Source organism: Mya arenaria, chromosome 7 (genome assembly GCF_026914265.1).
Source record: "Mya arenaria isolate MELC-2E11 chromosome 7, ASM2691426v1".
Taxonomy (NCBI): Eukaryota; Metazoa; Mollusca; class Bivalvia; order Myida; family Myidae; genus Mya; species Mya arenaria.
The window spans coordinates 37896667-37922229 of record NC_069128.1 but is presented as its reverse complement, the minus strand read 5'-3'; the positions used below and the strand labels follow the sequence as shown (position 1 = coordinate 37922229).

At 36.4% G+C, this 25563-nt stretch overlaps 2 protein-coding genes across 2 annotated transcripts in view; both read left to right on the top strand.

Annotated features, from left to right (window-relative positions):
• Positions 1-253: 253 nt before the first annotated feature.
• On the top strand, positions 254-3329 carry LOC128241120 (uncharacterized). The gene is made up of 2 exons (XM_052958096.1): positions 254-344; positions 2800-3329. The coding sequence occupies exons 1-2, from the start codon at positions 254-256 to the stop codon at positions 3327-3329; spliced, it is 621 nt and encodes a 206-aa protein (XP_052814056.1).
• An 18475-nt stretch (positions 3330-21804) lies between these two features.
• The window catches only part of LOC128241119 (cell adhesion molecule DSCAML1-like), a 41391-nt gene continuing 37632 nt past the window's right edge, over positions 21805-25563 (top strand). Inside the window, exons 1-2 of the mRNA XM_052958095.1 lie at positions 21805-21873; positions 22283-22376. Of these exons, the coding sequence (XP_052814055.1) occupies positions 21805-21873; positions 22283-22376 (163 nt within the window). The remainder of the gene's footprint in view (positions 21874-22282; positions 22377-25563) is intronic.

The window sequence follows — 25563 nt, the reverse complement described above, 5'->3', positions numbered from 1 at the left end:
GAATGTAAGGTATTGGACTTATAAGTGAAAATCCCAAATTGCCCTAAAACTTTAACCGGACGCTGACGCCGGGGCGAATAGTATAGCCCACCTACTTTCGAATAGTTGAGCTAAAAAGGCGAATGTTGTTTATAATCATGTCATAAAATTGTAAGACTGAACGTGCTGTTAAGCTAATTGGTAAATAACTAAATCATTATTTTCCCAGGATTGTTCACAAGTGTCAACGCCAGTTGGCCGGTCTCGTGCCATGATGCACACGTGTTCAGGACATCAGGGCTGTGCAAAAGGCTACACCGAGACAATCTATGTCTGGAAGATGTGGTGCTGCTTGGAAATGGTGGGTAAGTAGCATATATAAAGCATGATGTCATCAGACGAAATTCGTAGCTGAATCGTGGTCTAGTTGTTAATTATAAACACTTCACTTTCAATCCAGGGGTCGAAAGTATTTATTCCCTGTCGCTTCACTAAACATACTAATTGTCTCACTGCAGGGACGTTAAATGGGGGTCAGTGCTATACACTGATGCACGTTAAAGAACCAGGGAAGCTCAAACCAGGGTTACATTCTGTCTGTGCACAGCATGCTCCAAAAATTGAAATGACTAATATTCTTAAGGGAGCAATCGCTGAATGAGCAAGGCCCGAGGGCGAGTATAAACAATCTTACACACCCAACAAGATGAAATCAGTTGAGATATTGAACTTTGCCACATGATTACAAGATTGTTTTTTTTTTTTTTTGGCAATTTTATTATTGATATTGTTTTTATTCCCCGCCCCAGGTATCCTTTAACTTTAAAGGCAGATAAACGTCAACTAATGGTCAAAAAGGGGGAGGAGTGCTCTAAAATCATCGGAGTTTTTTATATTTCAATACAAGAGAAAAGGGTAACATTACACACCAATCCGCACCATTACAGACTAGAAATTGTTAAAATTTTCGTGGGAATATATTGGCATCCCCCTGTCAACAGTCTGAACCATATATATATACATATATATATATATCAGTTATCAGGAAGAGAGGGGGCAGGTCAAAAGGTTACGTTTAAGTTAAGCCTCCTCTAACGTCGACTACTGGGTACGCCCCGGAACATTAGATATTCTAAACATGTATCATCAATATATATATACTGATACACTATGCACTGGTATACTTAACCTTGATTAATATTTATATTAGTATGTGCATTTGTGTCACCAGTAACCACATATCGTGAACTCACTCTACATTGTGCTGCACTGTCAACGTCGCTATTCATCCTGCAAGAGATCTGGCCACCGCTGGAATCATTGGATACATACAGGAGACATTGTCAACTTCAACAATGCTGACGGTCATCCGGTCGAATAGCTTCTGCAAACAAATTGATAATTATTCTCATAGTACAAAGGATACAGACAAATGGTTAATGGGAAACAACATTATAGCCATATATTTTATTCTGACAAATGAAATCTTCGGACAGTTTTATCGAGATAACTATAGAGGATAAAGAAGGTTGAATTTTGCTTTAATTTTTTATTAGACGCCGCCCGCCTACATCGTCACATAATCTTATTACACGCCTCCATGATTAAACTAAGTCGTGACCACAAGTAACTAAGTTGCGGCCTCAAGTGACTAAGTCGTGACCACAAGTTACTAAGTTGTGTCCTCAAGTAACTTAGTTGTGGCCTCAAAGTACTTAGTTGTAGCATCAAGTTACTAAGTTGTGGCCTCAAGTAACTAAGTTGTGGCCTCAAGTAACTAAGTTGTGGCCTCAAGTTACTAAGTTGTGGCCTCAAGTTACTAAGTTGTGGACTCAAGTAACTAAGTTGTGGCCTCAAGTTACTAAGTCGTGGCCTCAAGTTACTAAGTTGTGACCTCAAGTAACTAAGTTGTGGCCTCAAGTAACTAAGTTGTGGCTTCAAGTTACTAAGTTGTGGACTCAAGTAACTAAGTTGTGGACTCAAGTTACTAAGTTGTGGCCTCAAGTTACTAAGTTGTGGACTCAAGTAACTAAGTTGTGGCCTCAAGTTACTAAGTTGTGGCCTCAAGTTATTAAGTTGTGGCCTCAAGTTACTAAGTTGTGGCCTCAAGTAACTAAGTTGTGGCCTCAAGTAACTAAGTTGTGGCTTCAAGTTACTAAGTTGTGGCTTCAAGTTACAAAGTTGTGGCTTCAAGTAACTAAATAGTGGCCTCAAGTTACTTAGAAAGGCCTTAAGTTCCTAATAGTGGCCACAGGTTAATAAGTAGTGCATCAAGTTACTAAGTAGTGGCCTGAATGTACTCAGTAGTGGCACGGAAAAGCTATTCAGTAGTGGCCCCAAGTTACTTAGGATTGGCCTCAAATTACTAAGATGTGGCCACAATATGAATAACGTGTTTTGTACTACGGTAAGCCTAGCCGAGCTCTAGTACAACTGCGTAAGGTATCAAAAATATGCAAGGTCTAATCTACTTAGTCTAGTAGGTCATATACAGAAGGGGCATATAGTGACAACTCTAAAATGAATAATGACGTTAAAGTTACGGTTAGATTGTTCACGCTAATCTTGTGCTTTTATATTTTATATACATTAACATTACCTTACATCCAAGCCGCTGGTCTATGTAACTGTTGTGAGCATGATTCCAGATTGACCCTGGATTCCCGAGACTATCAAGACATTTGCCACCGCGGTCATTTTCTTGGAAGTTGTCATCTCCAATGAGAGGAATGAGAAAATGGTAAATTCAGTATTATACAAATACAATGTATGCTGTCATAAAATAATGTTGAATTATACAACTGATTTCTCTGTCTTCAGCACATAATGTGGCTACACATCAGTCTGCCAAAGAGGGTAATACTTATCTGGCCGGCCCTTCATTAATACGAAATAACTTATGGTGGGAAAAGGTTTGGAAAGAAGTGGACAACAGGTCAGGAGGTGGGGCAGGACGGGGCTGGCAGGCGGGGGGGTTGGGTTGCCTGGCAAGGGGGGAGGCGCGGGACGGGGGCAGACGGGGGACGGGGTGCGAGTTTGGGGGATGGGGCGGGGTCCTGGCGGGAGGAGGGGGGACGGGGGCAGGCGGGGTGCGAGTTTGGGGCGGCATATGGGGGTGGGCGGGGTCCTGGCGGGAGGAGGGGGGAGGCGCGGGACGGGGTGCGAGTTTGGGGGGTGGGGCGGGGTCCTGGCGGGAGGACAAAGGGCTGTTTGGAGAGACGGGGCTGCAGGCGAGGGGACAGGGCGGCAGGCCGGGGACGGGATGCTGTTATTGGGGACGGGGGCGGTCGGTGGGGGAATATAGGGGCCACTTATTGGTTGACTGGACAGGGAACACAGTTAGACAGTAAAAGATTTACAGTCAAATATACAAACAGATGTTTCTTATCAAAGTAACATTGTCATAAACTTCTCATTTCTAATGTTCATTTTTTTTAGCAACCCAATATATAGGAATATCATCACCCGGGAGTTTTACGAAGACCCTGCATAACATCTACTGTACTTGGCTCCACAGCAGCTTGATGCACGTGCACAATACATCTCTGGTCTGAAAAGTATGTTTACTGTAAGCATAAAACTAACCAGACTTACAAGAAACTATTATCTGGTAGCATTGTAAACGTTAGCTTAGTGGTTAAATTGTACTTAAAAGAAATATATAGTTTGCACCTTTAACACCACGGGGTGACCCACCAACATTTTTACGAACTTTCATTAGTGCAGGTTCATGCATCTCTTTGAGCAACACGCTTTGGTGTCGTATGACATAAAATACATTTAGCGACATTTAACTTAAATAATTTCAGGTCACATGACACAAAGGCAGGAGTTCATTGCTATCAAATAACTGTGATTGGAGCTACATGTGACATCAGATTTGTGATAGCTTCTTTTCTTATCAAGGGACAATTGTTAGAAAAACAAAGACTAAATTAATGCTTTCTAGTTTTTTACTGTTTATATGATTCACATATTACAATGACTGCAGTACATTTCAGTTAAATCTGATGATTCTACACACTAAAATATAACATAAACAATATTAAGTAATATGCAACATCACATTTAGTTATAATACATAAAATGTTAAAGAATAGATTTATCTCATACAATATCGTAAAGTGCTTAGTGGCCCGTATTAACAAACAACTACTGAGATAAATGACATTCAATAGAAAGGTAAAACACATGACAACAACAACAAAACATTAATGACATCTGCAGCTACATACAGTACACTTACAAGTTTATGGAACTGAGTGTTCTCACTGGCAACCTCTGTATCTGGGAGCAGGATTTTTCAACCCCAAGACTTTTCAACCCCTTCTCAAAATGAAGACTTTTCAACCCTTATTTTAAAGACTGTTCAACCCCTACCTGTTTAGACTTTTCAACCCCTAAATCAAAGACTTTTCAACCCCTAGTTGAATAATTTGATAGCCATATTGAAGATTTTTCAACCCCTATATCAAAGATTTTTCAACCACTATTGTTTTTGTCAGCCAGGTGTTGTCTTTTTCATTGTTTTTGCAAGAAACTTTACCAGTTGTTATTGTAATACAATTAGAGATTTGCTTGGCTTATTTGTTACACTTTTCTCCAAAGTATTGGATGTGCGATCTTCATTCCATTCTTTAATTGCATATGTGAAAAGACTATACAATGCTTATAGCGCTTTTTTTTACATATATACCACTTTATAATTGAATGTCCTTATTTTTTTAAACTGAGAAATAAAAAACATTAATAAAATCTTATGTTACACTTATGTAATTTGAAAGCATTTGGAACTCAATCTATAATACATTTTTAACATCTTTAAAATCAATGTATACGTTTGTATTTCTTAAACATTGTCTGCTAAATCATGATATTTTGAAATATTATGAAGAATTTTATTTAAAGTTCAACTCATTTTATTGCCTTTTTTATTGATCACAAAATGTTTTTAAAACTAAAAGAAAAACAAACACTGTTGTAATTAATTGATGGAGCAGTACCATGCACATAATATATTGTGTGAGGATTTCCTAAGGGAGATAGGGAAGATTTATGGCTAAGTGACAAATTAGCTAAATGAACAGTCGAGCATTTTTAAATTTATTTCAATGTAAATATTTAATGAATTATTGTAATATCATGTGTTTCAACTATGTATATTTTGTATGTATTACATATCTTTTGTTTGTTATATTTTTAGTCTTAAGATATTCTTAATTTTAAAAAGAAATTTCAAAATAAATTGTTTACTGTTGTAGTTATTTTCTTAAAAAGGTGAAAAATTAAAGGGTTGAAAAGTCTTCATTTATTAGGGGTTGAAAAGTATTTGTTTAAGGTGGGTTTGAAAAGTCTTAGCACTTTTAGGGGTTGAAATGACAAAGGGGTTGAAAAGTCTTTGATTTCACAAATGACAAAGTGGTTGAAAAGTCTTGGGGTTGAAAAGTCTGACAGCCCTGTATCACTCAACTCAAACCTTCCAAAAATACAAAATGCACAACCAATACAACATATTGCAATTAAAAGAACTCCCTAGAATTCATTTTATACATACCGAACATAGAAATGCTCCATGGAAATGACTCCAGATCTCAGTTAAAACCAAATAAGTAAAATGCGCCAATACCCTGCAGATTGCTATTCTCACAACATCAAATATCAATCAAGGGAAGCAGACAACACAAAATATGAGAAATGCAGCAGACAACACTTTTAAAGAATGTTGAAATATTCACAGGGCTACACATATATTGAGAGCATTACACATATATAGGAGGTTAAATTGGTACAAAAATACAATATTATAATATATACCGATGCATTGCATTAATGTGTATGTGGTCACCAAGCCGGACCAGTCGGTTTCCTCCCGGGTACTCCGGTTTCCCCCACAACACAAGACCACACTCTCGCGTAAAATCGTGCCAACGAGAGTGATTAATATAATGTTGTATAACTTGTTTCACAGTCGTTGTAAAATAAATAAGTCTAAACTAAAACTAAATTTAATGTGTATGTCCAGGTTATATTGCTCTGATTCACGCACATTCAAACATTTTGCTACTCCCCAACTAGCCATTTCACAATCTGACATTTCTGCCGAAATATTCAATTTTATTAAGGCACTGTTCTCTTCCGCTAAGAGTCATGCATTTTCTAAAATAAACCAGACCTTTATGTCAAAGACATGTTCCCACAGTGTTTGCCTTACATGATCGTTTTTTTAACATTATCACATAATGTTCTGGCAAACTTTCACACGTTAAATGACACATTTCACAGTTGCGAGAGTATAGTCTCGTTATAAAAAGGGCATAAGAAATGAGCACATAGACAATAGTCTTGGAGATGCCTTTGCAACTAACCATAAATTTGAATATTTCCCCGGTGTGATAACGTTTGGGGTGAACCACCATGAATTAAGTTGGAGCACAGAGTCGGACACTTTTTGCCTTTCCATAGCACCCTATAGAATACTCTTCCAAGCGTAGGAAGAAGGGAACGTACTGAGTCCACATATGACACTATGTTTTTATATGTATCAATAGCCGAAATATGTGCGGAGCAAAGCCGACTGTCTTTTTGTCACAGTGGAGAAACTTTACAATTCTATGGTTAAATATTTCCTTAGCCAACAAATATTTGGACGGCAGTCGTACGTTTGCACAGAGGTAACCTGTGAATGTTGTTGTTGTTTTCATGTCGTGCGCACGACATACTAAGATGTGCGTACAACATACAAAGTCTTGCGTACGAGATACTAAGTCGTGCGTACGAGATACTTAGTCTTGCGCACGAAATACTAAGTCGTGCGCACGAAATACTATGTCTTGCGCACGGGATACTATGTATTGCACATGAGATACTATTTCTTGCGTACGAGATCCTTAGTCGTGCGTAAGTGATACTAAGTTTAGAGCACGACATACTTAGTCGTACGTACGAGATACTAAGTCGTGCGTACGAGATACTTAGTCTTGCGCACGAAATACTAAGTCTTGCGCACGAGATACTAAGTCTTGCACATGAGATACTATTTCTTGCGTACGAGATCCTTAGTCGTGCGTAAGTGATACTAAGTTTAGAGCACGACATACTTAGTCGTACGTACGAGATACTAAGTCGTGCGTACGAGATATACAAAGTCATGCGCAAAAGATACTTAGTCGTGCGTTCGAGATACTTAGTCGTGCGTACGAGATACTAAATTGTGCATATGTGATTCTAAGTCTTGCGCACGAGATACTAAGTCTTGCGCACGAGATACTAAGTCGTGCTACGTGATACTTAGTCTTGCGCACGAGATACTAAGTCGTGCGCACGAGATAGTAAGTCTTGTGCACGGGATACTAAGTCTTGTGCACGAGATACTAAGTCGTGCGTACGAGATACTTAGTCTTGCGCACGAGATACTATGTCTTGCGCACGGGATACTATGTATTGCGTACGAGATCCTTAGTCGTGCGTACGGGATACTAAGTTCAGCGCGCGAGATACTAAGTCGTGCGCAAGAGATACTTAGTCGTGCGCACGAGATACTAAGTCGTGCGTACGAGATATAAGTCGTGCGTACGAGATATACAAAGTCATGCGCACGAGATACTTAGTCGTGCGTACAAGATACTTAGTCGTGCGTACGAGATACTTAGTCGTGCATATGAGATACTAAGTCTTGAGCACGAGATACTTAGTCGTGCGTACGAGATACTAAGTCGTGCGTACGAGATACTAAGTCTTGCGCACGAGATACTAAGTCTTGCGCACGAGATACTAAGTCGTGTGTACGAGATTCTTAGTAGTGCGTACGAGATACTTAGTCGTGCGTACGAAATACTTTGTCGTGCGTACGAGATACTTAGTCGTGCGTACGAGATACTTAGTCTTGCGCACGAGATACTAAGTCCTGCATACGAGTTACTAAGTCTTGCGTACGAGGTACTTAGTCGTGTGTACGGGATACTAAGTCATGCGTACGAGATACTCAGTCGTGCGTACGAGATACTAAGTCTTGCGCACGGGGTACTAAGTCTTGCGCACGAGATATACTAAGTCGTGTGTACGATATATTAAGTCGTGTGTACGAAATACTAAGTCTTCCGTACGAGATACTTAGTCGTGCGTACAAGATACTTAGACGTGCGTACGAGATACCTAATCTTGCGCACGAGATACTAAGTCTTCCGCACGAGATAATAAGTCTTGCGCACGAGATACTTAGTCGTGTGTACGAGATATTAAGTCGTGTGTACGAGATAATAAGTCTTGCGTACGAGATACTTAGTCGTGCGTACGAGATACTAAGTCGTGCGTAAGAGATACTAAGTATTGCGTACGAGATACCTAGGCGAATGAAAACTCTGACGTAATAACGTCAGCGACAGCACCGACGTGCGCGTGACGTAGGGTATGGTGAGACGTAAATTTCAATACCAAGAACCAAGCTCCTATCACTCTTGGTTCCGAAGATACCTTCGAGATTAGCTCCCCCTTAGTAGCTATATGGGAGCGCGTTTTGTGTACGAAATGTCGCGAATTTGCGCAAAATTTGACGCTGTTGAAACCAGTCAAAAACTATCATCCCGCACACCCCAAGGGGTGCATCTTGAAGGGTTTAGCGTCCCCTACAAGGTAAAATTGGTCCCAGCCTGATCACGTGTAGGGATGCTGAGATATCTTCGAGATTGCCGACCCCATTTTAGGGCATTTTGTGCTGCATTTTAGTGTATAAATAACGTTATAGGCGAATGAAAACTGTGACGTAATTAACGTCAGCGACTGCACCGACGTGCGCGTGACGCTAGGGTATGGTGAGACGTAAATATCAATACCAGAACCAAGCTCCTATCACTCTTGGTTCCGAAGATACCTTCGAGATTAGCCCCCCCCGTAGTAGCTATATGGGAGCGCGTTTTGTGTACGAAATGTCGCGAATTTGCGCTAAATTTGACGCTGTTGAAACCAGTCAAAAACTATCATCCCGCACTACCCAAGGGGTGCATCTTGAAGGGTTTAGCGTCCCCTACAAGGTAAAATTGGTCCCAGCCTGATCACAGTGTAGGGATGCTGAGATATCTTCGAGATTGCCGACCCCATTTTAGGGCATTTTGTGCTGCATTTTAGTGTATAAAATAACGTTATAGGCGAATGAAAACTGCTGTCGTTATTACGTCAGCGATGCACCGACGTGCGCGTGACGTAGGGTATGGTGAGACGTAAATTTCAATACCAAAACCAAGCTCCTATCACTCTTGGTTCCGAAGATACCTTCGAGATTAGCTCCCCCTTAGTAGCTATATGGGAGCGCGTTTTGTGTACGAAATGTCGCGAATTTGCGCGAAACTTTGACGCTGTTGAAACCAGTCAAAAACTATCATCCCGCACTAACCAAAGGGTGCGTCTTGAAGGGTTTAGCGTCCCCTACAAGGTAAAATTGGTCCCAGCCTGATCACATGTAGGGATGCTGAGATATCTTCGAGATTGCCGACCCCATTTTAGGGCATTTTGTGCTGCATTTTAGTGTATAAAATAACGTTATAGGCGAATGAAAACTGTGACGTAATAACGACAGCGATGCACCGACGTGCGCGTGACGTAGGGTATGGTAAGACGTAAATTTCAATACCAAAACCAAGCTCCTATCACTCTTGGTTCAGAAGATACATTCGAGATTAGCCCCCCCCCCTTAGTAGCTATATGGGAGCGCGTTTTGTGTACGAAATGTCGCGAATTTGCGCTAAATTTGACGCTGTTGAAACCAGTCAAAAACTATCATCCCGCACTACCCAAGGGGTGCATCTTGAAGGGTTTAGCGTCCCCTACAAGGTAAAATTGGTCCCAGCCTGATCACAGTGTAGGGATGCTGAGATATCTTCGAGATTGCCGACCCCATTTTAGGGCATTTTGTGCTGCATTTTAGTGTATAAAATAACGTTATAGGCGAATGAAAACTGTGACGTAATAACGTCAGCGACGCACCGACGTGCGCGTGACGTAGGGTATGGTGAGACGTAAATTTCAATACCAAAACCAAGCTCCTATCACTCTTGGTTCCGAAGATACCTTCGAGATTAGCTCCCCCTTAGTAGCTATATGGGAGCGCGTTTTGTGTACGAAATGTCGCGAATTTGTGCAAACTTTGACGCTGTTGAAACCAGTCAAAAACTATCATCCCGCACTAACCAAGGGGTGCATCTTGAAGGGTTTAGCGTCCCCTACAAGGTAAAATTGGTCCCAGCCTGATCACAGTGTAGGGATGCTGAGATATCTTCGAGATTGCCGACCCCATTTTAGGGACATTTTGTGCTGCATTTTAGTGTATAAAATAACGTTATAGGCGAATGAAAACTGTGACGTAATTAACGTCAGCGAACTGCACCGACGTGCGCGTGACGTAGGGTATGGTGAGACGTAAATTTCAATACCAGAACCAAGCTCCTATCACTCTTGGTTCCGAAGATACCTTCGAGATTAGCTCCCCCCCCCTTAGTAGCTATATGGGAGCGCGTTTTGTGTACGAAATGTCGCGAATTTGCGTAAATTTGACGCTGTGGAAACCAGTCAAAAACTATCATCCCGCACTAACCAAGGGGTGCATCTTGAAGGGTTTAGCGTCCCCTACAAGGTAAAATTGGTCCCAGCCTGATCACAGTGTAGGGATGCTGAGATATCTTCGAGATTGCCGACCCCATTTTAGGGCATTTTGTGCTGCATTTTAGTGTATAAAATAACGTTATAGGCGAATGAAAACTGCGACGTAATAACGTCAGCGACTGCACCGACGTGCGCGTGACGTAGGGTATGGTGAGACGTAAATTTCAATACCAGAACCAAGCTCATTTCGATCTTTGTTCCGAAGATACCTTCGAGATTAGCTCCCCCTTAGTAGCTATATGGGAGCGCGTTTTGTGTACGAAATGTCGCGAATTTGCGCAAACTTTGACGCTGTTGAAACCAGTCAAAAACTATCATCCCGCACTAACCCAAGGGGTGCATCTTGAAGGGTTTAGCGTCCACTACAAGGTAAAATTGGTCCCAGCCTGATCACGTGTAGGGATGCTGAGATATCTTCGAGATTGCCGACCCCATTTTAGGGCATTTTGTGACGTAGGGTATAGAGATATATAATCGCTACCAGTCTCAGATACACATGCTTTATTGGATAATGATTGCTTTAAATAATGATCCTTAAGTGCACGAGACTATCAACAATGACTTCAAGCATGCTCAAAGCATATTTATTGTCAAAAATAAGATTTAATTCCCAAACTTCGAGCAACATTGTTTATATCGGAAGCCGCCATTTTGATTGAATTTATTGAAACCCATGCTGAACCGATCGATATACAGTATTAAAACACTACGCAACGGTAACTTCCCTTTACAAAAACACGAAAACTAGCCTAGAAAAATTATCCTTGATTACTTTTAGCCTTTTAATAAATTATTACCTGAAAAAAATGAAGGTGCGGGCGCACAAAAAAATAAAAAAGTTTTTTTACATTGTTAAAAATTAGGAGCTGTAAATCCGCGGAACGAAATATCAATTTTGTGTGGCCTATAGTAAGCACTCTGAATAAAATAAATGAAAATAAGATATTTCAGATTAACTGTATCAAATGAAAGTGGTACTTAACTTTAGTAAATGACCTAAGTTGAAAATGGCTTGTGTTGTTTTATCGATATATTCCAGGTAAAGGCTTTAACATTGCGAACTGGTTTAAGGTCCCCGACACCCCCCCCCCCCCCCCCCCGTGATCACTTATGTGCTTTCATTTATCATTCCAAGAAGGTATGCATGTAAAATAAATGTATTATCCAAATGTGTTTTCTACACCACCGTATTCCGGTCGTAGTATTATTATTTGAAGAAATAAAGCCTTGTTCAAATTTGAAAACATCTTCTTTTCGTAAAACGTTATACTTAAAAGTTTAAGCAATTTCATACAATACCGGTCATTGTGTAATTGAGTCATCCCGTTTCATATTTCTAACATGGAATAATGACATATTAAGTACATCTTAGGATAAATCTTGAGTGCTATCACATTACAGCGCAGTTATAATGAAAACTTTCACGATGATAATGGCGGATATGTCACATAATTATCACTCAAATGGAAATTCAAATATCTTCATAAAAACGAGACAGATATAAAAACGAAACAAATCCTATAAGTGTCATACACTGCATTAAACTGCCATTAATTGCTACCAAACATAATAAAGATAACGTTTTCACGTGACAAGTTATTTAGCTCGAAAAATTTAAACATTACAGATATCGTATTTTATATGACTTCATTACGATTTTTCGCATATTTTTTCATGAATTCAATCAAATTAATAAATTTGAAATGTTTAAGAGCCATATAGAACACTTACCAGGTTATTTTCGCGTTAAAATAATTACCTGGCTTTTATCAATGTTTTTTTTCGAGTTTCCTCTTGATAGATATTATGTTTTATATCCTCCATTAATATCCGGAAATTTTCCAAGGAGGCTACGTGGTTATACGAAGGCAGAAATATGACACTGTGAAGGGAATGTGTATTGGTTTTAATATAATCATTAGTGATAATGCGTTCGGAACATCTCGCGGGTGCATCAGCAACAAACCATAATATATTATATTGGTTGTGTTTAAAATATCCCTGGTGCAATGGGCTTGCGCATGTGGCGTGTTTATCTTCTTGATCGCGAATGCGCCGTTTCTTACCATCAGATTTAGCAATAATCGTAGCTGTCAGTCAGTTTCATCCATTACCGTTGGTTGGCTGATGTTGAAAACATACCCATAGTTCGGAACAATTTATGTTTTACTTATCCAATAGTAAAGTGTTTGATATAATTTTTGTCGACTTTTTTTAATTATTTCTTTTCTTTAAATCTGGATATTCTATGAATATATTTTCGTATGCGTATTTCATATCATGCCTGATACTCCATATTTAACCGGTATCATTTGAAAGAGGTTTAAAATGGTAATATAGGAATAAAAAGAAAATTTAAATTAGTGTATATTAACATAATTTTGTAATACTTCCTTGCTGTGGAGAACGTTAACTTCGTTTTGATATCAAAAAGATTTTGCAATACGAAATGGTAAGAGTATTATAAGTATAAAGAGAAGCTTTTTCGTTACATATATCTCAGTCATGAATATGTATTTGTTGCTCAAGTTACTAGTTCGGTAAAATTTGATGTCTTACTCAACTTGAGCTGAATAAAAGCTTCTATATTAAAAAATGCATTTTTTAAGTATTGGCAATACTAATTATTTTTGTTAAATTATTCCCTGAGTTATATTGATATATATTTTTCGCCGAGTTCTCTCTATATAATCATATGTGCTAACATCAAAAGCTCCCATTTAAATCAAGGCAGCTGTATATCTGAAAAGCAAACTGTTTAGTATCGGAGTGTTATAACATTGCTGACATAGAAGTCATATACATTTGAGACATGAACAAGATTTCCGACAGAGAAATTATTGTTTCGATGCAAATGTAATTAAATTGTTCTGAAAAGAAGCAGCACAACCTATTGTTGTAAATAACGTTGTATAATTGATAGGCTGTCATGGACGAGACAATATGCTTAATAATGTAATGAAAAGAAGGTTCCAATCAAGAGATAAATTGTTCAAATATATAAAGACTCTGGCACTGGAACATAGTCATACCTATGACGTTTTTTACATGGTATTTCTCAACAAAATTGTGTTCGACAAAATTAATCAACACAACTTTAGTATATGCTACACTGGAATATGGTTTTGATTTTAAAAATAATTTGCAAACTCAAAATGTTAACAGTATTATATGTTTTAGAATATTTGTTAATTTGTTAATTTAATACCTTTAAAAGGCCGCTGGTGTTTGTAACCCTTTTTGTCGCAGTCATCTTAGTCATAGTATGACTTTGTTGTCCAGTTTACTATATTCCCTACATTATATTGATAATAAAAATTCTATGCTGATTTCCCCTCTATGTAATTATAATATGGCCACAGGAAAATCTCCTATCTGAATCAAAGGGAATGCATATCAGAAAAGCAAATTGACAAGTTTCTGATTGCATTTTGTTGCTGGCAAGGAATACAGATACAAATCAGGCATACACATATTTGAGTAGACAATCAACGACCGTTGCCATGCCTTCCAAATTCTATGCCAAATCGACATCTTTAATTAAAACTGCTATGAACTATTCTGTAACCATTTAAGTAAATACATATGAATGTCATTAACTGGCCTTATTTTCTCAATCAACTAATAAAAGGACCAAGCTAAACACATCATTTTTATTTCTGTATAGGTTGTGTAGTATTTACATTTTGACGAGTTCTTAGACTTTTTGAAGAAATTATCTTATACTAGAAACTACTTTTTAATTTAAAACATCAATGTTAAGATTGTGGTATGTAAAATTAGACACTTAAGCTATTCATGCTTGAGATTCTTTTGGAAATCCGGTCCCGATGTACTGACTGTCTGAAAACGTGTTTCTGGTTTTGTTAAACACTCCGGCGGAAAGTTATTCAATCTTCAAAGTGTATGTTTTGTCCATTGTTTCAAATGAGACGTTTTTGAACAACATGTATCAATGAGCTCCATGTAATAAAACGTGGATCTTTTACTGAGTTCATGGAAATATGAACAGCTTACCATCCACGAGCCATTGGATGGTCGTTTACCACTGGAAACCAAAGAGCGGTCTTAACAGGTGTGGAAATTGTTAGCTGAGTTTATGTCATGACCAGAAACGTTTTAAACCAACTGTGGTAGTGTTGTGAGTGTAACGGAAGTATTCATTACGATTGCCATTTAGTACTCATAATTATTTCTTTCAACATTGCATCTGTCCAATTGAAAGCAGGGTTCGTTCACTTTAAATTCATATGGTACAATTTTCTGTTCCCGCATTGTCAACGTTCATACTTGACAACAGGGCAACACACAGTGAATTTCCAAAACGAGTAAGGCTCGTAAACAACAACATGACTCAAGTCTCAACTCCCTTGCTGCTTTTCACTTTGTCTTACTAAATATTTCATCATTGTTTCATTTTAATACTAAATAACGTTTTTTTTGCATAAGAGGTAAGTAATTTATGTCCAGCAAAATGATCTGCAGTTGTTTTGAAGCGATAAACACCTGCATAAGCAGACTTTATATAATAAATATAATAATTTCTGAATTGTCATGTAGCAACCGTTTCTTATCAGCGACTGGTAGCTTAACAATCGGTTCTGACTGTAAGCTTGACAATCGTTTCTGACTGGTACAAAAACCGCTTTATCTCCGTTTTATGTTGATTGGGCGCATAAAAGAACAGCCCAAGAATTTTATTTCTAAGATTCCAGAATCCTTGTTTCAATCATCGGGCTTTTCAAGCCAAACATTTAAAACATATTTAAGGTTGAAAACGCCTGATATCGTTTTATGAATTGAACACTGAATTTGGCTTGAAACATATGTTTCTTCACAGCAAAGCAGTTTGATAAATGATGTAGTAAGTACTATATTTAATTTTGAAAATCTCATTCCTTTTGTGGGATGATACAGGTATATTAGCATTTCAATTAAAAAAAACTGACAAGGTTGGCATGATTTTGTTTGTCACTTCTGGATTGATATGATAATCAAACTATAACTGTTACCATTATATTCACTTGCAATGGACAATGGGTCACTTTAAATATATCAAGTTGCCGTTTTCAGATGGTACCTTTGCTATTTAATTGTAATTAGTGTTTTTACGCAACTTACAAGTCTCTTGTTCCATATTATTTTACCTACGGCTGCAATGATGTTTTATTGAAATGAATTTCATTTAAATGGCAACCAAAGATTTACGTATTGAATTGACTAAAAGTGTCAAGGTCAAATGAGGTTGTTGGTCAGTATAGAGCAAAATGGAGGCTTAAGGTTGACATGCAATATGTTAGAGCAAGGATTAATTCATAGTCACTATAAACATACAAGAATTCACTTATAGCCATAATATTAATAAGAGGGGTCAAAGATTAAAGTTGTGAAACGCAGTATAAAATACTATATGGAATTAAAGTTAGAAAGTATGCATCATTTTTTGTTTATTATTCTAGTGATCAAAAGAAGAAATATTTTTTTTATTTTGTTTGTATTTTAAAGTTTGATTCGCCGAACAGTTAAATAAGAACACATTATTGCATGTTTTTTTTTATATTGCTTTAAGGGGATATACATGTGCCGACTCCATCATTTTATCAATGAAAAGAGCAAAGACAAACTATTTATCTTGTTTTGTCTGTCTTCACAAGACATATAAGTTGCGTTTTCCGGAGATAAATTACATCAAACTTCATAAATATTGCTGTAGTATGAACGTGATACTGTTTGAATGTTCCTCAAATTCATTAATATTGACATTTTAAGGGATAGAGTACTCCACTTGTTTAAATATGTTAAAGAGGGTATTAGAATATTTTGTATCATTGTGAGTGTTTAAAATTTCCACAGCGGTAACTTTAATCATTCATTTGTACCCGAATGATGAATGTGCAGACCATTAAAGTATGTTTACAAAATGAGGATGATTATAATTGATGGTTATTTTTCAAATTGATAGCATGAATTCATAATTATTGATGATTTGATTGAATATTGTTGAATTCAAGAATACTGCTTCTTATTTTTTAACATAGTTGAAGACCACATTGCTAACAATATACTGACCTAAGTTCGATAGTGCAGTCTACTGCTGAACATTTTGTTATCTTTCAAAGATATAAATCTTAACGTCACAACACATATATAAATTTTGTACTATGCAAAATAACTAAATGAAGAGTTTTTGGAAGGGGTATAACAATTTAGGAATAGGAACCCAGTGGAAATAGATAGAGAGTTTCCACGTCAGGTTTAATCTGGCCCATTAATAAACAAGTTGAATCACTATAAATCTCTAACACAACTGAAAGAATGAGAGTGTTGTCTAAAAGTGTGAGTAGCCAATTATCCACGGCCCATTTACAAATAGAAAACTTACAAACGGTTTTATTAATGATAGTTGAAGACATTTTAAATCATTAAATCATTTATATTGCTAATTTCGTATGTTGTAGTGGTGAAAGAGGCTCCCATACCACATCGTTTTTGCTGTACTGGTTTATTTTGCACAAAGGTGTTAGGTTAACAGCTTTTATCCTTAAAAGTTGTGCATGGCCTGACCTGAATTTCCATTAATGAAAATAACGAATGTCACGCAGTCGTTTAAGGGTAATGTCAGACAATATCAACTGATCATGACATAGTACATGCCTATACTACACTGTGATAAAGGTGAGGATATCAGCTTCCGTTACCATTGTCGGTCAATTTCATGAAGACTTTGGCGACGGTTGTCCCCATAAAAAGAGCAAGTTTAAGTATATATGTGCGTGTGACGTTAGTATTAACACAGATATATGTTAGGCACTCATCGAACATGTCTGTTAGATTGCCATGATCGTTCACCTTTTAATCCTTTGTTATGTGACTATGCTCTATTCAAATTTATGTTTGGATGTTGTCTAACGTATATGAATATTTTAAAATAAATAACCGTTGCACGATAAAAAATGTGTTAACAGCTCACTCAATAGGATATTTCTTCTTCCGAGGTACTGGTTGTTTCACACATTTTATAACTTATTGAAACTTAAACGACAAGTGTTGAAGTGCTTAACATGTGTCTGGAATAAACGCGAATTTATTTGCTTTCAATATTGATTAATGCAATATCCTGATAATGACGTCATTTTGCCCTAATATTTATGTGTCGACCCTTATATCGGAAAATAAATAAAATCCTTCCTTTGGTGACGAATTTATCTTTATATTGAAAAAATCTTACATTCTCTGCATTTTATACCAAACTTTTATGAAACTCATTACGGAAAGGCTCGCTTCATAACTTTTAATTTTCCTCGTTTCATAAAATAATGCATTCAATGACAACTTGGAACATCCTTTTTATGGTTTGCATTCATAATTGTCGATTTGTACGCAAATAACAAAACATACATATTGAAAATCTCCATCACACGATAGTGTTTACTGTATTAAGCAAAATGAAAACAAACTCAGTCATGTGTACTTCAATTCAAGATAAACCATAATAAAGTTCAAAGTAACATTCAATACATTTGAACAAAATTATTGTTCTAAACATGTCTATCGGCATTATATCGATTAAAGTAACATTTCAATACGGGATTATGCATAATTTATTATTATTATTATAATCATGTTTAATATCAAGTTAAAAGGAAATCAACGATTACCTTGTTGCTTGTTACTGTCTTCCCCACCAACGGAAACATCACTACCAAGTCTGTTTCTTTTTAGATCAACAAGTTCTTCTGGAGAAGACACGGGTCGTTTTTTGGTTTGGTTGACTGGCGTATCAATTGGCTTATTTGTTATAATTTGATATTATTTTCTGACATTATGATTGAGTAGGGTAACCTTTTCCCAGTAGTATAGATTTGAAAACAACCGGCGTGGATTTTCAGAGATAATTAGTTTATAACAAACTAATATATAACATTTTCGCAAATTCAGAAAATTCAGTTTAACTATTCATACTTCAAATTTTGGCCCATCCGACGTTGAGTACCTAGCACATCGCAGAGTAATTCTCGAATTAACTGAGAGCAGATTTAAACAGCCTAAACCGCCATGACACCGGATACAAATTTTGAATTGCCGTTTCAAGCCGATTGAGTCCGGGACTATCACTTGAAACGGTTTTCTAACGGATGTCTTCCATTCACTGATAGGTCACTGTCTGATCTGTGTCTGATCGCATTCGGGAGAATCCAAACGCTATCGGGACAGATTTGGTCAATTTTTACCATGCGAAAGAGAAAATCGGAATCGGATTGAGAACTGGATAATCAGGACGAATTCGGCTGAATACAATTGAATCGGTAATCTTGCTGAAAAATATATGATCGATGTCATGAGTAAATAAATGTTTTTTTGCAAATTTTAATAAAGTTTGAATTCCCAGCCACGAATCACAGGAGTTTGAACTGGTTTTTGACGAATTTTAATTAGGAATGGTCCTATCTAGGACGGCAGTTAAAATCCTAAATTTGTGACTTAGTCTTAAATATATTATGTTACCCATTTAGAAATAAAATATTAATGTCATAAAAGTACGATCAAAGTGCTATACAATATAAATATCTATCATGTGTTTCCGGTACGAAAAATCCAACCCAAGGGCACGCAGCGTGCCTGAGGGTCGGATATTTCAATCTGGACCGGAAAAACATGATTGATATTTATCTTGCATATCTAAAATTATAAATATGTGGAAGATTTGACTTCGAAACACACTTTTGTACAATTTACTAAAACACGTGCGCGAGGTTGTCTACTGACGTCATAAAGCGCAGTGATTCTAAATTACTATTTATGTCAAATAGTTTCTCTGAAGATCGCGTTTGCACGATTATTCATTTTCAATTTTAATTAAAAGTCTTGCATACTTTTATACTTGATTGCGCTTTATTGAAATGGCATAATATACTAAGTCTTGTATAAACCATATAATAAAAGAAATACGAAGTGGCGCGATGTTGCCCGTGACTCATCTTAAACGGTAAGACAGGGTTTTCCAGCACTGGTCACATGACCGGAGATATACGTTATGCAAGAAAAGATTATTTGATTTTTTTTGTAAAACACAGCGGAGGAAAGTTATTCAATAAATATTTCATGAAGTATTTGAAGAACAATTATCAAGGGAATCAAAAAGATGTCATTGAGTTGAATCGCATTGAATCTTTCACAAACCTTATTGATTAGATTGCTGTCTGGATCTAACAAAAGCTTATTATCCACGGGCCATTTAATGACCATTTACCATCAGAGAACTGAAAAACAGTCTTTATAGTCTTCTTCATGCCATGACTGCAGACACTTTGCATCATCTGTTCTAGTGGTTGAGAAGTTCCAGCGCTATTAACAGTTATGCCTCGCTGAAGGTCATTACATTAAGGTTTAAAAAAACTCACACCCTTTACAGTTAGGAAGCATATTTTTACAAATTGCTCAGTTGCCTTTGAAGGTGGCTTATTCATGCGTACGTGCAGTCTTTTAAAGTGACCTCCTGACCTTAATAATATAAGTTGCGGGGTAAATAAGTGACCCGATATGTGATATATGGGGCAGAGGTAACCATATTGGGTGAAAGCGAATCTCGAACCTGAAAATGGTTTCCTGCGCCACGTATATCTCATATCGGGTCATCATCTAACCCCATAACGTATATATCACGTCGAGGACCTGTTGATCAACTTAGGGTTAATCGTTGTTTTTATCTGGCCTGAACATAAGACGCCATTATGGTACGTTATTATTTACTGACCCAATATGAAAAAATATATTGGATCACCGCGTGATCAGATCTGAACCAATGGTGTTACGTCATTCATGTTGGATGCGTGATATATGCTAGAAGTATACCATGATTATGGCGAACATATAGTGTTCTATTCGAGATTCGTTGGCTTTTCAAATATTCTCAATCAATTTCATGACACTTTGGTGACATTTGTCTCTTTCAAAAGCAAACCAAATACATAATAACGATACAAATTGCATTTATCGTTCCGTACCGGTAAAACGAGAATACCAAAAGTATAATAAGAAAGGTGTTGTAAATGAATTTAAATGGATTTATGTGAGCTTTGATTAAACATTAAATAATAACTATATGACTATACAAAATCAAAGTTCACATTTAATTAATTTACAACACATATACGTTATTTAATTGACACGATAGAATAGCTCTTAAAGTGGAAATTAAATATTGTTATGAATTAAATATAAAAGTCACCATATGATGTTTTGTAAACACCTGTTACACTCAGAAGTACCCATTTTTTATTTTGTTTTTATTTTTGGGGAGCTAAATTTGTCTATCAATCTTTTATATAGGACTAACTATTGAAAATATTTTGTAACATACATGTAAATGGCCAACTGGCACTTAATTTTTAGACGCTTAATATGCATTTCACTTCAAAGAAGTTAGATTTTTAGTTGAATCTTTAAAATGTTTATCACTTTTCGGCCAAAACAGTCTTAAACCACGCAGTATGTTAATACGCGTCAACGAAAGGACTATTATATAAATAACTATTGCCTTTTTGCCCGTATGCTGGATATGAGCGACGGTTCTATCGGGAAAGGAGTCACAAGTGGGTCTGCTAGCTTGTCGTGAATGACACAGTAACTGATTTGCTAAAACTGACAATAATGGACATATCTTCAAATGTTTATTATATTATAGGAACTATATTTTCTATTCTTTTTATTTTGGCACTTCTTGAGAACGTTGCTGTGTTAAGGGTGTATCATTCATGTGGAAAATTGCACATACAGACGAATTTGTGGATTGTTGCTGTAATATATTGTGATATGCTTATTGTGTTTTGCGCTTTTCCAGTTTTAATCATTTCCAGTTTCTCTAAAGGTTTTATTTTCGGATTCTATGGACGCCAGTAGGACGGTTTTATTGTAACTACTTTGGGGACTACATCGATATTTTTACTAACTGGACTATCGATTCACAGATATCTAATAATGACATCAACATTTAAGCCAAACACTATAGGGCGATTTCGTATATGGACGGCTATTGGACTATGCTTTTCGTTTGGACTATTCTGGGGCACAATGCCTTTAGTTGCTTGGGGATCATTTGAACTTGAAGGTATAGGAATTTCTTGAGCACCGGACTGAAAGTCAAGAACCCTATCAAATTTGTCGTATACCATCGCAATGTATTTCTTTGTACTTTTCATTCCGTTGGCCATAATACTAATATGCTACATATCAATTTTGCTTAAGGTAAGTTTAATAATAGTGTTTGACATTTGACATTTGTTTAACATTTTAAGCGCATTAAATCCTTACTTCATTGTCATCTGAATACTCCACTTTCGTACACCATTGTGTAAATGAAAATGCATCTAGCAATATATTATCTATCATTGTCAAATAAATTAAGTTTAAACATACATATAGCATTGTTAGAACAAAAGGTACACACTATACCTCAAACCTGAAAACGTTTATATGTTTCTAAGGGTATGGGGTGAAACAGCGGATAAATACCATGTGTTTTGCTAGCCTAGATTATTTCCAATTCTTACAATTGACTTCCTCAATATTATTGAAGAAATGAACCAAATGAATACTCGTCTTCTTTTATTTGCTTTAATATGATTTTCAATGCAAAATCTTTATAAACTTTCAGATTTGGAGGGAGAAGAAGATGCGGTCTGCATGGATACAGAAACGGAGCGTCATGAGAGATGTAAAAGTGACCATGTCCGTGGCGTTTGTTATATGTAAGTATTTTACCATAACAGTATGTAGCTTCATCGTATGCAGTACTTGTAATTGTTTATTTCAACACTATACTACAATGTTGCACGGGTTTTGGATGATTGCATTTGTTAATATAGTCTGTATTAGTTTGCATTTCGTGTGCATTGTCAGGGAAATCAAGAAGACGAATATCGGTTCACTTACGTCTGAAATATTGTTCGTTTTTACAGACTGTTGATTGGCGGTACCAGGTGTACATTATCGTACATATGTTTTTAATAATGATAGGATTGCTTTAATAGACTTAGCGTTTAAATCAATGTCTCCACCGTGGGGTCGCCGGAAGGAATCTGTTTTATTTATATCGAAAGGTCCTGACCAAATCGAATGCCAAAATTAAGTTTTGATTTTGTTGTCTTCAGGTAGTTATACGTCAGCTTCTCATGCTTCTCATTCGAATACCAATTTAATTGTCTATTAAAAGAAAACTAAAATAATGACTACTTCTTGCCTTCGTGATTTCTGTTTTGCTTGCTTGTCATTCGGCAAAATCGTGTATTGTTTTGATATATACACCGTTTGTAACAGCATTTTAGTGAAATATACTAAAGAGCAAGTCTTAGTTTGTATATGAGATCCCTGAAAGCATAGTAGGTCATTTAAATTGTTTAAAATTATTGTTGTAAAGATGCACTGAAAACTACAGGGATTAGCCAAGTAGACACATAATTAACAAAGAAACCAAATTTATAACATTCTCATGTAGGCCTTGCTTTTTAAAAATAGTACGTTTTCTTTGGATCGATTGTAGCGAATATTGGTAACTTACAAAATCACTCACGTTTCCTGGGGAAACCAGAACTTGTGTACATTTTGAAAGTTTATGCGGAAATCAGACCTGGTAGGGCTCGAACACACAATATCTCGAGTGACCTTATACACTTACCGTCTTTGTTATTAAAGAGATAAATCACATTGAAACTGCAGGGACTAGCAACGTTGACAAATACTTTATGACGATACGTTTTTTAAAACAAGTTGTTTAATAGCTCATACATAAGGGAGACAAACCGTTGCAACCGCCTTAGTAGTTGTTAACAGACGTAACGAAAGAATGAGAAAACTTAGAGCACTTGCCGATATATATATATAACATTATTTTGATGTTTGTAAAAAAAATGTACGTTTATCACCACTCCTTATATTTCTCAAAACAATTGGCAAGGATATTTCATTTTATTAGCCAGTTACAAAAACACCAATATATATATAAAAATACTCTTTATACTTCTGCATTCCAAAACAGTGGCAGACAGTTTCAGTTTTGTTTATACGCCATTTAAAAAACATATTCAATGTAATATGAATCCAAATAGTAATACACCCGTTATCAAAACGTGCCTGATTTGTGCATAATGGAAATGATAAATCCATTGTTCAATTTAGATGAATAATCAAATGGATTTTAATCCAGACAATCCATTACTGCCGATAGAACATTGATTCGAAACACTGAGATAAAAATATCAAATCCCATGGAGGGTGATAACGTACAATGTTAAACCGAGAAAGTTAATAACAGTTATGCCTGCCGCCTACGTAGCATTCTGATAGCTTTTGCGTATTAACTCTTTATTAACGTTTAACATATTAAATGATTTACGATGACACGAAAAATTTTAATTGCTAAATGGACTATAAAGGAAAGTTGTTATTGACATGAACAGTAAAAGTATCGTAAATAATACTGTGAACTAATGTATTTTTAATTTCAATCTCTAGAGAAAACAGATCCTTAGCAACGTTAATACCCACATCATTATTGAGGTATTAAAACGATAAAGGTTCTTCACAATGTGATATATTTCAGTTCTTTTTCGATGTGTTGAGAGTGATTTTAAGTTTTTTCGGTGTCTTTTTCACTGACTTTTTGTCTGTGATTTCAGTTGTCTTGAACAAAGTCATGATATTTCAACTATGAAATATATCCGGTTGTTATTTTTATGTATTCCATGGCCTTAAATATATCTTAGAATTTGCTTCAAAGAATTTCGTAAAATTTGCTTATTTATTTGTTATGCTTTTACTGTTTTAGAAAATGTCTCCAAACTTAATATACTCTTTTAATTTGTTCAGTCGATTAAGAGGGTCGCTTAAAGTAGGCGACTTATCCAGTTTGCGGAATTCTGTGTACCTTTTGAACGTTTGGGTTAACTATCACTGGTCCCAATATCATGGAAATATTCGAGTCATTTCTTAAACCAACCTCACCATTATAAAGTATGGTTTATTTCAGCTGTACTAATGTTGTTTTTTTTCTTTTTTGTCAGTACAATTCCATAAGCATAATGCTTATAAATTTTATTGCTACATAAATTAAAGAATATTATTTCTAAAGCACAACATGTACTTTTGTGATAACTGACAAAATAGCAAATATTTAAAATTGCATATGTGTATGAGCAAAATCTATGAAATAATGAAAACAAAAAAAAACCTGTTAAATCGTGCTTTGCCTTTTGTGTTAAAATGCGTTGAATTTGACTGAAGTATAATAGCGATGTTGAGTAGGCTTGCATTACTTAGTCCACTTATCCCGAACGTCATTGGGTACACTGTTTATGCATTTTGTCAGGTGTAATTGAGTATTTTGCAGTGTCTTTCCTTCCTAATTCATTGATTTGAAAAGGGGGTGTAGAAAAATATCTGACATTATTTCTTCACAGTATATTTTAACCTCAAGATGATACTTTTTACTTCGTTTTAATTGGCAAACTACCGAACAATCACTTCAACACGTAGCAAGTTCTGGATAAGGTCGCGATTATGGGCGTTTTTGTTGGTTATAAACTGGTTTCGGTTTTATTTCGGTTTCAAGAAATGTGCATTTGTTGTTACAGTTTTAAATAAAACCAAAACCAGTTTTATCGTTTCTTTAACGAAAACCGAAACCGGTTTTCGAAACTATTGAAACCCCTACCGGAGGAAGTTTTATCGGTTCGTTTCATCCGAAAACTAGTTTACTTTGAAACCAACATGGCGGAAAGTGATCAACCATGTTTGTTGAAACTCAATCCTTTTGATAACATTGCCTTATAATGGGCAAATGAGCTAAATGGTAAAGGTTATATTTATAATTGGAAATAATGGCTACATGCAGTAGCTTCGCCATGTTGTTTAAACTGTATACAAAACCATGCATTTGTT